The sequence below is a fragment of the Phyllostomus hastatus genome, unplaced genomic scaffold (genome assembly GCF_019186645.2).
Source record: "Phyllostomus hastatus isolate PE091 unplaced genomic scaffold, TTU_PhHast_1.1 phas_contig_159, whole genome shotgun sequence".
Lineage (NCBI taxonomy): Eukaryota > Metazoa > Chordata > Mammalia > Chiroptera > Phyllostomidae > Phyllostomus > Phyllostomus hastatus.
This window is the reverse complement of record NW_025333640.1, coordinates 13,217,732-13,234,621: the sequence shown is the minus strand read 5'-3', so window position 1 is coordinate 13,234,621 and position 16,890 is coordinate 13,217,732. Positions and strand designations below refer to the sequence as shown.

Genomic DNA, 16,890 nt, shown 5'->3' with positions numbered 1-16,890 from the left:
GAACCTAATGAGCAAAACAAACAAGCAAGCAAAATAGAACCAGAGGCATGGAAACAAGAAACAGACTGATAGCAACCAGAGGGGCAGAGGGAGGAGTATTGGGAGAAAGAAGAGGAAGGATCTAATACAGAAGAGGAAGGATGTAATCAAAGAACAGGTATAAATAACCTAGGGACATGGACAACAGGGTGGAAATTGACTGTGGGAGCAGGGGTGGGGGATGGGTAGGGCAGGAGGCAGCAACAGGGGAAAATTGGGACCACTTTAATAGAACAACAATTTAAAAAAAGAAATAATACAATTTAATAAGAATAAAAAAATCAATTAATGTAATATACCACATTAATAAAGGAATCAAAGTCACATGATCACCTCAGCTATTGAGAATAAGCACTTGAAAAAAAATTCTTTCATTATAAAAACACTCAGCAAAACTAGAAATATAAGGAACTTCCTCAATAGTATAAAGGACATTTTTGGAAGATCTCACAGTTAACAATGATAAAAGACTGAAGCTTTTTCCAAAAATCAGAAACAAAACAAGGATGTCTGATTTTACCCTTACCATTCAGAATTTTACTGCAAGTACTAGCCACAGCAATTAGGTAAGAAGAAGAAAAAAAGCATCCAAATTGGGAAAGAAGTAAAACTCTCTCTATTCATGAAGGACATGATCCCATACATAGCAAATCCTGAAGAATCTACAAAATAACTATTAGACATAATAAGCAAATTTTGTGATGTTCTAGAATAGAAGATCAATACTAAAAACTCAGTCATGTTTCTATAAATAAGCAAGTTACTCTCTGAGAAAGATACCAAGGGAAAAAATCCAATTATAATAGCATCCCAAACTTAAATACCCAGAAATAAATTTAATCAAGGAAGTTAAAGACTTATACACTGAAAATTACAACACTGCTGAGAGAAATTAAGGACCTAAAAAAATGGAAAGACATCTTATGTTTGTGGATTGAAAGACTTATTATTGTTAATATGACAATATTATCTAAAGTGTTCTACAGACTCATTGCAACCCCTATCAAAATTTCCAGTCTTTTTTTTAAAGATTTTATTTATTTATTTTTAAGGAGAGGGGAAGGGAAGGAGAAAGAGAAGGGAGAGAAACATCAATGTGTGGTTGCCTTTCACACACCCCTTACTGGGGACCTTGCCCACAACCCAGGCATGTGCCCTGACTGGGAATTGAACCAGTGACCCTTTGGCTCTCAGGCCAGCACTCAGTCCACTGAGCCATACCAGCCAGGGCAAAATTTCCACAGTCTTAATTTTAGAAGTGGAAAAGACAATCCTCAAATACATGTGGAATTGTAAAACACCTTGAATAGCCAAAACAATATTGAATACAAAGAAAAAAATTTGAAGACTCACACTTCTGTATACAAAAGCTTTAATATCAAATAGTTCAGTACTAGCATATGGATTGACCTGCAGTCTATCAGAATAGAACTGAGAGTTCAGAAACAAACCCATGTATCTATGGCCAATTGACTTTTGACCAGGTGTGAAGACCATTCAGCAGGGAAAAGAATTCAAAAAATGGTGCTGGGACAACTGTATGCTCACCAGCAAATGAATAAAATTGGACCTTAACACATACTATATAAGAAAATGTATTTGCAAATGAATTAACCACCTAAATGTAAGAGCCAAAACTGTAACACTCATAAAGGAAAACATAGGGATAAATCTTCATGAGCTTGGATTTATGAATGGATTCTTCGATATGACACCAAAAGCATAAACAACAGAAGAAAAAATAGATTGGACTTTTGCATATTAAATGGTGTTATCAAGGAAATGAAAAAATAACTTACAGAAAAGGAGAAAATGTTTATAAATCATATATCTGATAAGGGCCTATTAACCAAAATATATAAACAACTACAACTCAAGAACTAAAAGAAAAACAACACAATTATAAATGAACAAAACACTTGAATAGACATTTCTACAAAGAACATATACATCTTTTCATGATATGAAAAGATGCTCAACATCATCAGTGTACATGGAAATGCAAATCAAAACCACAATGAGATATATATCACTTCACACCCATTACAATGTCTATAATTTTAAAAAATCAAAATAGCAAATGTGGTGAGATTATGGACAAAAAGGAAAACTTGTACATTGCTAGTCGTAACATAAAATGGTTCGGTTGCTGTGGAAAATATTTCAATGGCTTCTCAAAAATTTCAACATAGAGTTATTACATGACCCAGCAATTCTACTACCAAAAGTGCTGGGGTCCAGCCTCGGCGGGGTCTCAGGGTCCCCGAAGGATGCACGGCTAAAGCAAAATGAATGAATCGAGACACCTGGTGGGGTGCCGGAGGACAGCCAGGCTTTTCGGGCCTGACTGACTCTCCAAGAAAAATCAATCTTTATTTTTATAGGGGAGGTTATACAACATTCAATGCATAGTGTGATTATTAAAACAGAAATGGTTACCACAGAAATAATTTCTAAAAACACAGAAGGTATTACAGATCAATTATGTTACACAAAAAAAATAACTGAAAAGTACAGGAAGTCCCACAGATCAACCATATTAAACAAAGGTTATTTTGACCAAGAGGGTCATTAATCAGTTAGCCAACGAAGCTATACAGGCACAAACTTTCAGGTGCCAACTAATAGCTAGGTATCTATTAAAATTCTAGGAATTGGTCTAAATTAAAAGAGTGCAAGGGGTGATTTATAGGTATATAGAAATCAACTATTATCCATTAAAATTAAATTTATCTCAATCAGATAACTAGTTTTTTGCCTATATTTTTTGATTTATACGCCTTGGGGGGGCATGTTTTGTGTTTGTTTCCATGTATTGAGATTATTAGTCTCAACTAGAACTCCTTGTTTCTATACACTCCTGTCCAGGGTATGGGAGGGGTAGTGGCTCTAATAAATCTTAAGCTTTCAGGTGGTGACTCCCTAAGAAACATTCCTAGCAACAGCTTCCTTCAGCGTTCTGGCAGTTGGTCTGCCCATAGTTTAATTTTGTCCTTAACTTCCCAGGTGAGGGAAACAGGCAACATTAAGGTTGCTAGGGGTCTCTATTCTGTGGTCAACAAGTCATTTCGCACAGAATCAGAGGCATTGTGCAGATTTTTTGTTATAACACACAGGAATCTAAAAATCCCACCACCTATTGCTAGCAGGGACAGGCATACAGGAGGAGATAGACAGGAGATCCGACCACAGTCGCCTCTGCTGTGCAGATGTGTCTCACCCGACCCAACTGTGTCAAAGGTCAGCTGTTGGTCGGCTCCCGGCACAAAAGTATACCCAAAAGGATTGAAAACTAGTACTCAAATAAATACAGGTCCATGCATGTTCATAGCAGTACTGTTCACAATAACCAAAAGTGGGAGCAACCCAAATGCTCATCACCTACATAAACACACTGCATATATACATACAAAGAAATATTATTCAGCTATAAAAAGCAGTTGAATACTGACAATGCTACAACTTTAAAATGTTACAATGCAAGAAGTCAGACCTAGAAGGTCACATATGATTTCATCTATTTTAAATGTTCGGATGAGGTAAGTCCATAGAGACAGAGAACAGACTGGTCGTTGGCAGAGGATGGGGGAAGGGAGGAAAGGGAGCTACTGTTTAATGGATACAGATTTTACCCTTAGGAAAAGGAAAACGTTCAGCAGCTAGGTAGATGTGGTTGTGGCATAACATCATGAATGTACCAAATGTTGCCAAATTGTTCACTTTCATATGGTTAACTTTATGTTTGTGAACATCCCCTCAATAAATAAAAATAGTAAATAACATTTAAAAATAGTCCAAGTAAAATGCATCTTTATGACTCTTCTTAAAAATTTACATCTTAAAATCATCCTCATAGTTATAATGTCACAGCACAATAAACATTAATTACACAAGCACACGTACCCCTACAAAGAATGTTAAAATAGAAAAATTCATACCAGTTATCCTGAGTGAGTGCCGACAGGGAACGGTTTTTGTAGAAATTCATTACATAACCATTCAATGGAGACTTCCTTCCACTCATATCATATTTATTCATGCAAAAGAATGGAACTTTTGTGACATCCACATCAACTGTTCGTAACTTAGCCTGAGGAATGGAGAGGTTTCAGATTGTTAGCATTATTTTTTGAGATGTGCCTCAATCTATTATGAACTTTGATTATTGTAGCTCATGACATCTACCTAACTAAAACAATAACCCAATATATTTTAATGAAGTATCATCAAATATTAAGTATATTAAGGTCCTCCAAACTTTAATATAAATGACCAAATAAAATCAGTAAAAAACATCATTATTCAAAATATTAAAACTATTTTTGAACTCACAAAAATGATATATCTAATTTATTCAGAGTTTGAAGAGACATAGTCATTTTTACAATCTCAGATATATACTCAATCTTAGAAATAAATCATTTCTCCTGAAAAGATGTTTGTATAAGCTTACAAACTTATATGGTTTCAGCTACACATAATAGTAATAGTGCTTGTTCTTTTTTTTCCCCATTCACATCTATTTTGGGGGTGCGGATATAAGTACCTGATTTTGGCCAATCACAGTCACTGGGACTTATTTCCATCAACATGCTATGGATAAGCTATCAGGGGCCAGGTAAGACTGGTAGTCTCACTATTGCCAATCTTGTAGGGCAGGGAACGAAGTGGCTCTTGTGTCAGGAAGTGCTTGATACGTACTTACTGAGTTTCCACTCCCATTTTACGTGCAAAGATCACAGAGGTGAAACAAACAAAACTGTCCTCAAATGGTTTATAGCAGGGTTTCTCCGATGTTCTTTTATTCCATTTTTTAAAAATTTTGTTATTGTTTTTCAATTACAGTTTACACTCTGTATTATTTTGTATTAGTGTCAGGTGTACAGCATAGTGGTTAGGCAATCATATACTTTACAAAGTGTACCCCCCAACGTTTCCTGTATCCACCTGACACCATACATAGTTATTGGAATATTATTGACTGTATTTCCTGTGTGTACTTTACATCCCCATGACCATTTTGAAACTACCAATCTGTACTTCTCAATCCCTTCACCTTTTTCACCCAGCCCCTCAACCTCTGTCCCTTCTGGTAATCATCAGTCTGTTCTCTGTATCTATCAGTCTATTTCATGTTGATGTGTATGTTGAGCTCAATTGTCCTGAGATAGCTCCCAAGATTCCTCATTTCTAGCAGGTGATCCTGATGTTGTGGTTCTCTGGTGCCCACCTGGAATGGCAAGGGCTTATGCTATAGTGACTCACACAAGCGTGACAACGTAACTCCCACATGATGATTAACTGAGAGACAACATTCTTATCATTATTTAATTCAATGTCTATTTTTAGAACTACTTATGCAGTAAAAAAAAAAAAGACAGAGAGAATTGTTTTCCACTTCAGCGAAAAAAAAAACAAAACTATTATTCTGGAATGAGAATACAATGGCTTTGTTTTACTGGATACTTAGCTAGTATTCTAATCACATAGAATTATTTCTCTTAAATGATAAACAGGGTAAAAGAAAATTTCACAGTAAAATTTACATACATCATTTACCACATCAATATGAAATAAATCCTGATCAGTTATGTTGGACAGGCAAGCAAATGGGGAGACAGCAGTTCTGCTCTCGGTTCCAGGCATTAAATGAGAGACCAGTTCAGAGTCTTCACATTCTTTACCTGAAAAGTCTGATAACAAATCAATTACAAAATCAAATAAGAAAATAATTGAAAACTGTTCTCCTATTAAACACAAACGATTTAAAACAAATCATATTTGTTTATACCATTACTACTGGGCAAATTATTAAACTTTCTTTTTATAAAAATACTTAAGGACTATAATGCCAGATGATCACTGAGAAGACTTTCTTCATAAACTAAAATCATTCTGGCATCTGCTAGTGGTTCTATTATTTGGAGTTATCAGTTGGTACAATTGGGTAACTCCATATCTATCCACTCAGAAATTTATCAGATACACACTACTGACAAAGTATAAAACAGCTTTATTGGACACTAGTGGATCTGAGGACCCCAGATCAAATACGAGCACCATCCACCCATCCTTTAGAATGAATTTCATTATCATTCAGTTCCTCTCAAGATCCTATGGAGCTACAAAAACTGCACAATTTCGCATAATACAGTTAAAATTGACATCATGCTCACTTTCTTACACTAACTCTATTATTAATATTCCAACAAAGGGAAAGTCATTCCTACTTCATTCATCAGGAGGCAAAAGTAATAGAACATTTCTAGGTCTTATGGAAATGAACCATGTCACCTCAGGCCTGAGTGGTGAGTGTGGGAAAAGCAGCTATTGTCACGTCCATCTCAAATGGTTCCCTCTCTCTCTCTCTCTTTCTCTATCTCTCTATGTATGTATGTATGTATGTATGTATGTATCATCTTCCCTTCCACCTTCCTTCCTCTATTTCGTCTCTCTGACTTCCTTCTATGACAACACCACTCTTGTTTCTGTGTCTCATTGTTTCTCTTTGACTCACTGCCTCTCTTCTGTTGTTCTCTTTGCCTCTTTGTCATGTTTGTTCTTTTTTACCTTTCTTTGTATTATTGTCTATTTTCTATTTCACTCTCTTTATCTCTCTTTACTGATCTCTCTCTATAGGTCTGCTGCTCTTCTGCCTTTCTGTTCACATGTTTGTCTCTTTCTTTTTCTTTATTTCTCTCTCAATCGCTGTCTCTGTCTCTGTTTCTGTATGTCATTCTATGTATCTAATTCCTTTATGAATCTCTGCCTTTCATATACACACTTCTCTGCATCTGCCTGTCAGTCATTCTGTCTGTCCTTTTGTTTCTATTTGTCTTTCAATCTCTGCTTAAGATCTACCTGATGACTAAGAAGATATATTCTACTATTATCTCTGTTATGCATGGTATCTCAGGGAGAATTACAAAAGAAGAGCATTGTTGTTTCATTTGGGAGCCAGGAAAGTGCATCTTCTCTCAGGGCTATGCTTTGTAAAACACATTTGACTGAAAATGGAAACCATGTGTCTAATTCAGCTTTATTCATATTACTCCCTTGTAAATTTTTCAGTTGATCCCAAGTATAGGAGATAAATACAAAGGTTTAATGTCTGACCCTTAAGCCCCCCAAATTAAATTTATGACTATGATTAATTAATAAGTAACCCTGAATTTTTAACAGTTACAATTATCTGACATTATTTGTTTTAATTAGAGAGGTGGTGGTTGTACATTTTACTGCACCAGATGCCACTGAATAGTATACAATACTTGGAAATTATATAATTATATTTTATATGAATTCTACCTCAACTTTTTAAAAAAAACTTAGGAAAATTATGCCTCTATTTGTCACTATTATTTATTCACATATCATTTCTTAGAAATTATATTAATTTCCTAATACTGATGTAGCAAATTGCCACAAAATTCATGATTTAACACAACTAATGTTTATTATTTTCAGTTCTACAAATCAGAAGTCTGAAATGGATCTCACTAAACTAACACCAAGGTATAGTGAGAGCTTGTTTGACCTCTGGAGGCTCTAGTGGAGAATCTATTTCCTTGCTTTTTCCAGCTTCTAGAGGCTGCTACACAGTCCTTGGCTTGTGGCCCCTTCCATCTTGAAAGCCAGTGATGATTTGTAAAATCTTACTAATAGCGCATCCTCCTAACTCTGATTTTTCTGCTTCTCTCTTCTACTGAAAAGCAGTCTTACGATTATATTGGGCCACACATTTATACTGGTAATCCAGCATAATCTCCCCATCTTAAGGTACCTGATTAGCAAATTTAATTCAATCTGCAATCTTAGCTCCCCTTTCACTACATAACATATTCTCAGGTTCCCAGGATTAGGATCTAGACATCATGAGGAGAGGCCATTATTCTGCCTAACACAGTAAACATCTCAGAGAAAAAGCAGAAAAGAAAAATAATTGTATTCACACCATCAAGTCCCAAATGTAGGAAACTGCCTGGGCGCACTTACATCTTTCCCATGAAGTTGACGCATTACTGGCTAATTTTCTCATTCCATGGTTGAATAAACTGACCATTTTTTCTTTCGTCCTTCATAAGCCTTCTACATTCCAATATAATACTTTACCCAGAAGTGTGAATAACCCAAATCAGCCCTTGCTGCTCCATTTTTTTTCTCTTTGCTTCTTCTGGAAAACAGAGTTCTACCACCTTCCTTCTACCTCTCAATCCTTCTGTCTTTCGATTTTGGAACACCGAGTGTATTCTCTACTTCCAATCCCTCTGCTTTATCTGGCACACATTTTTGATTTTTTTTCTTACATTTTTATATTCTTTTTCATTTATTCTATCTTTTCCTTGAAGACATGTGCAAAGACTTAACTTTTTTAATGGCCCCCACAGTATTCAAGGAAGTAGAACACACCAATGAGCACTAATAAATGAGCCAATATTCCTTTTCTTGTATTTTCACAGTTATTCAGATTTGAAAGTTTAACTAGTTAAGAGCATCAATATCTACTAAAAAATAGCATCAATAGGAAAGGAAATATTTTAGAATAAATTTAGACCATTTCATGGTCTGTTAGCTTATAATGACACCAGAAAATACAGAAATATTTAAATATTTAGTGTTAAATCAAATCTGTGTTGGCTTGGCTAATTCCAAATAATGTTTTCAGTATATAATTTCCACAGCATAGATCTGAAGGATTATGTTGGTTTCCTGTGTATTCTGCGTAAAATTAAACTTAAAATTTAGTTTGATCAAAAATATTTACATTTTCTTTTATTAACTTTACATTCTGTTTATGTACATTCACAATCTTACCAATTTCTGAGAGAGGTAGTTGGCATTCTTTTCTCATATCAGCCAACTTAGAAATTGTTAGGAGGAAGGAACCAAAATTCTTTTGAATCATGTTGTTGTGTTCCTCTACCACTTCAGCAAATTCCTGGGGAAGATCATCTAGAATTACCTAGGAACAATGAATTAAATTACTATAACTATTTTTTTTAAGCAGACGATTAACAAAATCTGTGAGGCAGATGGTCATGAAATATTTAAAAGTCAGGATGAAAAAATATTTTAAGTATAAATTCTATTTTTTATAAAGTATAAATACAAAAACTAAAATCACTTGCAATCCTACCACCCAGGAATATATGTTTTAAAGATTTGGGTATATAATATTTCCTCCTAGTCTTGTTTATACAAATTGTGTTGTAGTGTTCAGTTTCTTTTCTGTCTTATGTTTATGCTCATCATTGTACCTGGAGTATTTGCCCATGTCATGGAATATTACTTAAAAAGATGAATTTTAGTGGCTACATAATATTGCCACATACAGGCTTGTTAAAGTTTTTCTAACCATTCTTTTTGTTGGATATATAGGTGGCATCCAGTTTTCAATGATAAATAATTATCAAATGTTGTGCTTTGAATTGTGTCCCTCAAAAATTAACAGGTTGAAATCCTAAGGTTCAGAATGTGACCTTATTAGGAAATCGGGTTATTGCAGATATAACTAGTTGAGATGAGGGTCATACTAGAACAGGATGAACCCCTAATTCAATGTGATTAATTTTCTTATAAAAAGGGGAAATTTGGATAGAGAAACATGTACACAAAGAGAATGCCTTGTGAACATGAAGGTAGAGATCGGGATGATGGATCTATAAGCCAAGGAATGCCAAAGAGCACCCAGAAGCCAGGAGAGAGACATGGAACATGTTTTTCTCTCAGTCTTCAGAGGCACCCAACGCTGCCTAGACTTTGGCCTCCAAAACAGAGATAGTAAACTTCTGTTGTTTAAGGCAGTTTGTGGTTCTTTGGTATAACTGCCTAAAAAAACTAATAAAGTCATATCTTTATGTAATTCATGTATGTAATGATATAATTTGATTATACATTATTATAATTTCACAGATGTAACACTACATTAAAGAATATTTTGAAGGACGTATCTATTTACAGTTCTGTCAACATAACTGTGAATTGTGATATTTGCCATCCTAATAAGTGAACTATAGTATCTTGTTAATATTTATTTTTTTTACCATTGGTAGGATTATTTTACATTTTTTTACAACTTTAGTATATGAAAGAACTAAAATCTTCATTATATCTCTTTTGTATTTGAAGACCTTACTAAACTGTCATTAACTGTTATCATTTTCCTGTTGATCCTTTTGGCTTTTTCAGTAGTCAATCATTTCTTCTGTAAATAAAAATTGCTAAAATAAGAGCTAACACTTATTGGATGCTTCCTAAGTACCAAGCACTATTGTAAGCACTTTGTATATATTAATTAATTTAATCCTTATAGCAATCTTTTGAAATAGGTACTATAATGATTTCCAGCTGACAGATAAGTAACAGGCCTAGATAAAGAAATTTGCTTAATGTCACCTATGAGCCAAGTAGCAGAGCTAGGAAGAAGTCCAGGAATCTATCTGGCTTTAAACCACTTTACAGTACTTCATATTCACTATGCTTACCTTTCCCATAATTATATGGTACTTTTATTTCTTGTCATTTCGCCATGAGTAAAATTCTCATAATTTCAAATGGCTGTTAAATTAGGCATTCATTTCTTCTTATTTCAAGGTTAAGTGTTACTATGGCCATTATTTCACCATTAAATGTAATGATTGTGATCATCTTCAATGCAATAAAAATTCCTATGTTACTCACTTGCTAAAAATCTCTAATAGAGATAAAGTTTTCCACTGTTTTTTTTTTTAAGTCCTCACCTGAAGACATACTTATTCATCTTAGAGAGAGGGGAAGGGAGGGAAAGAACCATTACTGCAGGAGAGAAGCATTGACTGACTATCTCTTGTTATGCATCTCAACCAGGGACTGAACCCTCAACCTAGACATGTGCCCTGACTGGGAATTGAACCCACAGCCTTTTGGTTTATGACTGAGTCTTCAAGCAACTGAACCATAGCAGCCAGGGCAAGTTTTCCATTTTTAAAAAGCTCTTGACCTTCTCCTCATCTGAGAAGTCACGGTATATAACCAAGAACTGATTGAGGCACAATGAAGAAGTAACGCTAGTAAATGACAGCAAAACTTTGTTTTGGGGAAAATATGACTGCATTGCATGTTATAATGGAAAGATTTTAAGTAAAATTGCAAGGTTATGGTATATAATTCTTCTTACCACTGAACGAGGAATTTTCGTTTCAAATTTGTTCACACAGGGAGGAAGATACTGTCTTCCAAAAAGATTTGCTAACACCACTACTAAGGTCTCCATCACATCTTCAGAAAATCTCTTTTGGCCTGCTTAAAATAAAGGGTTTAATTTCCCAAACTTTAGAGAACAAAATTCATCATTTTAGAAACATACTAAAAAAAAAGAAAGAAATACGCTGAGTCAGTTCTTAATATCTAAACTTAAGCCCTGGCTGTTGTCAGACAGTAGATCGAGCACTGACCTCTGAACTTGAAGGTTGCTGTTTCAATTCCCAGTCAGGGCACATGCCTGGGTTGTGGGCCAGGTCCCGGGTTGGGGGCATACGAGAGACAACTATAGATGTATCTCATTGATGTTGCTCTCCCTCTTTTTTTCTCTCCCTTCCCCTCTTTCTCTAAAACCACTTCCCAGATGTTCAGTGAATTTTTAAATAAATCACGATATTACTTTATGATAATGCAAACTAGGTGGCATCCTACTGACACAGACTCTGGTATCCTTGGATCTACTCTTAGCTGAAGGAACCAAAAGGAAAAAAAAAAAAAAAAAAAGAACTGCCACTTTGCCATGTAGTCTTTAGCTCTGGAATGGCTCCGGATTCCATCACGGGGTTCAAATGTTCTCTTTGCTGGTTTGTTTCATTCATTTTTTCCACCTCTCTTCAAAACCTACTAAGGAATGAAGGCCCTTATGCAGCTTTCCAAATTGCTTATCTGCCATTCAAGGCCACGTGTCAACCCATACCCACTCTGTCTACGGCACACATTACGGTCCAAAAAATAATCTCACAACTACTCCTATTGACATGTCCCTGGTATTTCTTGCAGTATTTTAGGTACTAAATCTCAAGGAAAAACCTATGATTCCGGAGTTTTAATCAGTCACAGTATTTAACACAGTGCTATGCCCACATGGATACCCACTCATGTGAGAGCTTGGAAACAAGCCACAGCTGACTCACACTAGTGGAGAAATGCAGAGTGTTAAGAGGGAAGCTTCCAGAATTCAAGGAAACAAACAAAAAACACTTCAACTTTACGTGTTTATACTAGTAGCGTTTGGGCAAATTTTTTTCACATTATTTTTTAATGCCTTTAACATCATGATACATTACTCACCAATTTATAAAATAAGTAAAATTTAGTGATACTACTTTCTATGATCTTTCATGAAAAAATATAGATTAATAAGGGATTAAAGGCTTTATGTTTAGTTCTAAGGTAATACTATACAAGTTTCATTATTTTTAATGTTATTTTAAAAAGTTGGTAATTTACTAAAAATAAAATGCACAATGGGGCATTAATTACAGTATATATTTAAGTTCATTTGAATTTGGATCATATCATTTTATCTCTCTCTACAGAAAGTTAAATTTTATTATGTTAAAGTTATGGAAAAGAGAAAAGTAATTTATGATTTTAAAAAAAGGAGCATCATTTAAGAGGACAGTATTGTGATGTCAATATATTTCTACAGTTTATATTTGACTTGGAACTGTTATCTTTATGTTTTACTATGATAAAGCTAATGATTAGGACCTAAATGTGAGGAGATCACAAAAAGGCCTGTTTTTCATATCAATGACCAGATACAAAAAGGACAAATTAGTGATTTTACACCTATTATTGCAATCTATTTCAACTGACATATGTACCCATATTAAAATGTCTTATGATTCTAGAATAATAATATTTATTATTCTAAGGATTTATTTTTAATTTAAAGTATATTAAATGGTAATTAGAATATTTGCAGTACTTTATAAATATATCATACATATGTTAATAATATTTTGATAAACATATTTAATAATATAAAATAAGAAAAATGTTTAAAATATATTAAGATGAATGCAGTTTGAAAACCACACCATCCAAAGTGGATGCATTATGGGGAATACATGGATATATGTGAACACGCATGGTCTGTGTTTGTGTTTGTGTACACAATTCAATGAGTAAAAAAGTTTGGTCAAGGAATATTTGCTTACCATTTGTACTGATTGGAATACACAATTTATGAAATACACCTTTCTTCAGCAAGCTTACTAAAACAAAGTTGGAAGGTTTGTGGTAGTGCAAATGAGACACAAGTCCAGAATATCCAATGGGAATACATTCTTGATTCAAATATTCCTATAAATTAAATTTAACATGTTAACCTCAGTCTCTAGATCTCAGAAATATCAAACAAATAAGTTGTTCATAAAGGACAATTTAGTACAGTGGAGTTAAACATGTGCACTATCATCTTAATTTAGTGGAAATAGATTTAAATCTTACCTCTCTGACCAAGAATTGCAAAGAATACATAAAGTAAAACTTTAATATGTGCTTGATCTTTGGCTGCTTGAAGGACATCAGTGAATGTTGGAGAACTGATAATGCCTATAAATATATATCAAAATATTATCAAGTTAGATATTAAGTAAATTTTATAGTGTATCTTCCAAATGTGATATCCAAAGGACAACTAAACATTTCTATTATAGAACAGAGTGCTATATATATTTATGTACTACATATAACATATGACATATTTTTATATTAGGCATTAAATATTGATTTATCATTATTATAATCATTATACTTATAATTAGGCATTCCATAGTGCTTTATATTGCATGTATATGTAACTGAAAATAGTAAGAAAAACTTGAGGGAAAGATAAATAATTACACCTTTACACAGGTGAGAAGTAAAAGTATAAAAATGTAAAGCCAATAATTATGAATGTTACAGCATCTTTTGTTTATCAACCATTAGTTATTTCTTTGAAATTTGTTTTTAAATCTCTGGGACCACATATAATTACATTAAAATGTTTCTTTTCTGATATATATGGAACCCAGAGGTTATTATAATAGGACAAGCATGGGCTTAATTTTCCACATGTTTAAATGTGTAAAATTAAAAGCAAGTTTCTATGTTGAATAAGGGAACTACAAAGTAGAATCAAATGTTACAGTGAGTTTTTATTCTCTTTATTATTTTCTTCTCTTCAGTTTATGTAATTTATGATCAAACTGAGCTTACGTGATTATATCTAGTTAGGTAATTTAAATAATATAAAACAGTGTACCTTTGCTTTGGCATCCTCTTTGTCATCTGCTTTGGCAACTAAGAGCATAAGTCTGAGAACCAAGGAAATGCTTAAAGGAAACTGACCCTTTAGTTTGGGCACATTCGACTTTAAGAGCCTTTCTATCTTAGGTAATGGAATGTCATAGAAGAACACATGTCCTGTAAGATCTTCTCCACGTCTTCCTGCACGACCGGACATCTAAGGACATTATCACAAAACACTTTTAAGTTATTTCAAATCTTGACTCTGTAAATGGTTAATGTCTGACTTACCTATACCACAAGAAATAATTAAACTTTCAAGAATCTTGAGAGTTCTTTGTTGCTTGGTATACCAAGTTTAGCAAAGTTTAAAATATTATTTTATTTTAAAAATATATTATCAATGACTATGTTTTGACTATTTTAGTAATGACTATGTTTTAAGACCATGACTTTTAAAGTAGGGGTGTCCTGGCTGGGTGGCTCTGTTGGTTGGAGTGTTGTCCTGTACACAAAAAAGTGGCCGGTTCAAGTCCTGGTCAGGGCACATACAAGAATCAAGCAATGAGGTCCTGACCTAATAGCCTGGTAGGTCAGTTGGTCGGAGCATTTTCTAGAACCCATGCCTAGGCTGTGGGTTCGCTCCCAGTTAAGACGCATAGGGGAGGCAACCTACCATGTTTCTCTCTCACATTGATGTTTCTCCCTCTCTTTCCCCCACTCTCTTCCTCTGTTTCTAAAATCAGTAAATAATTCCAATAAACCTATGAAAACTATTCAACCTAATAAGTGAATTCATCCCCCAAAGTTTCAAAATAAACATGGTCTTTTTTTGGCTTACTGAACAGACATTCCCAATCCCTATGTATACAAATATAGGCAAATTGTATAAATACCTGTCGAAAGTTCAAGGCATCCAAATAAACAGAATCTTCCATAAAAACAACAGATTTACATGGCATGTTAATTCCCAAAGCAAGGGAGGAGGTAGCTGTTACTACCTAAGGGTAAACAGTAAACAAAATAAAAAATAAATTTAACCTACAATACATAAATGTATGCATAGTCTTTAAATATTGATTAGATTAGACTCCCTTAAAGTCATTTTTCTTCAGTAAAATGGGAAGCCAATGTCACCAAAAATACAAACTACATTTTTTGAATAAATAACTCATAAAGATTTGCATTTATTTTTATGTTTTCCTTAATATAACTATCTAGCATTTTTAGATTGTAAAATGATGTGAAATCATAGTCATTCAGTAAATTTGTAATTATTGTGCACAAATAAAAGTGCTAGGTTGTAAAAGCAGTATTATTTTACACAAAAACATTTCTAAAAGTACAGTAGGGGATAAATTCCAAGAGAGGGAGCAGGCACCAGGTCACATCAAGCATAAGAAAACCACTCTAAGCAGTTTAGATTTTAAGAGAAAGGGGCATAACATGATACAATTAATATTTATAAAATTGCTTTCGTTAGTGCATGAACTCATTTTAGGAGGTGATGAATTGAAGCTGAATGATCTGATGGGGCATTTTGATTTTTTGGAGGTGACTTGATGGTGTATTGAGTAGAAAATGGTATTTTCAATTGAGATAAAATATATGAATAAAGGGTATTTCCTAGGATTTCCCTTTTCTATTTCAATTTAAAAATACTATTTTAACTCACATTTCTTTTTTTAAAGTAAGTTTTCTGCTTATATTTCTTTTCTTTTTAAAGATTTTATTTATTTATTTTTTAGAGAGGGAAGGGAGGGAGAAAGAGAGAGAAAAAAAAACATCAATGTGTGGTTGCTGGGGGTCATGGCCTGCAACCCAGGCATGTACCCTGACTGGGAATTGAACCTGGGACACTGATTCGCAGCCCGAGCTCAAACCACTGAGCTACTCCAGCCAGGGCTTAACTCACATTTCTTAATAAAAACTGAAGCTAACACCAAGAATATCTCATCTCTATTTTATCCCAACCCCACTTCAGATTGCTTGTACTCTTTATTACTTCTCTTTTCGACTTTCTCTCTTCAAAATATACATTTTTCTTTACTAGTTTAGCTCCACTACATAAGTTTGGCTATATAGTATTTTACTTATCTATCTACTCTATATTTTCTTGTTTCCATTACGATTTTTTCTTTTTATATTTTTACATTGTAAAAATGTTAAATTAGTATACCTTTCTAATAGTGGGACCATCTGTCCCTCTAGTAATGATTTTATCTTAACATGCATTTGTTTAATATAAATATTACCACATCAGCTTTCTTTTGGTTATTATTTACATTTCTTTTCCTTTCAATTCTTTTTTCTTCTTATATTTTAAATATGTCCCATATAGTCAACACCTAGTTAGATATTCTGTTGATCAGCTTCAAAAATGTTCCTCTTAATTTGAGTCATTGAGTTCATATGCATCAGTTTATTTAACATAATTTTCATATTTGATGACCTGGCTATCATTTTATACTCATAGTCACAGTGTTTTAAATCATTTTGTCTGCTTTCTCGGTTACTTTTTAATTCATTCAGATGTTTTAATGTCATTTACTTTTCCTCTGTAGTTTGGAAGTTGAACACTCAAATTCTGTT

At 33.8% G+C, this 16,890-nt stretch overlaps 1 protein-coding gene across 1 annotated transcript in view; it reads right to left on the bottom strand.

The window, feature by feature from the left end:
- LOC123814065 (probable ATP-dependent RNA helicase DDX60) overlaps positions 1-16,890 on the bottom strand; it is a 78,042-nt gene that overhangs the window by 6,843 nt on the left and 54,309 nt on the right. The window contains 8 exon segments of the mRNA XM_045831625.1: positions 3,978-4,129; positions 5,590-5,732; positions 8,854-9,001; positions 11,195-11,316; positions 13,224-13,368; positions 13,516-13,620; positions 14,315-14,515; positions 15,195-15,299. Of these exon segments, the coding sequence (XP_045687581.1) occupies positions 3,978-4,129; positions 5,590-5,732; positions 8,854-9,001; positions 11,195-11,316; positions 13,224-13,368; positions 13,516-13,620; positions 14,315-14,515; positions 15,195-15,299 (1,121 nt within the window).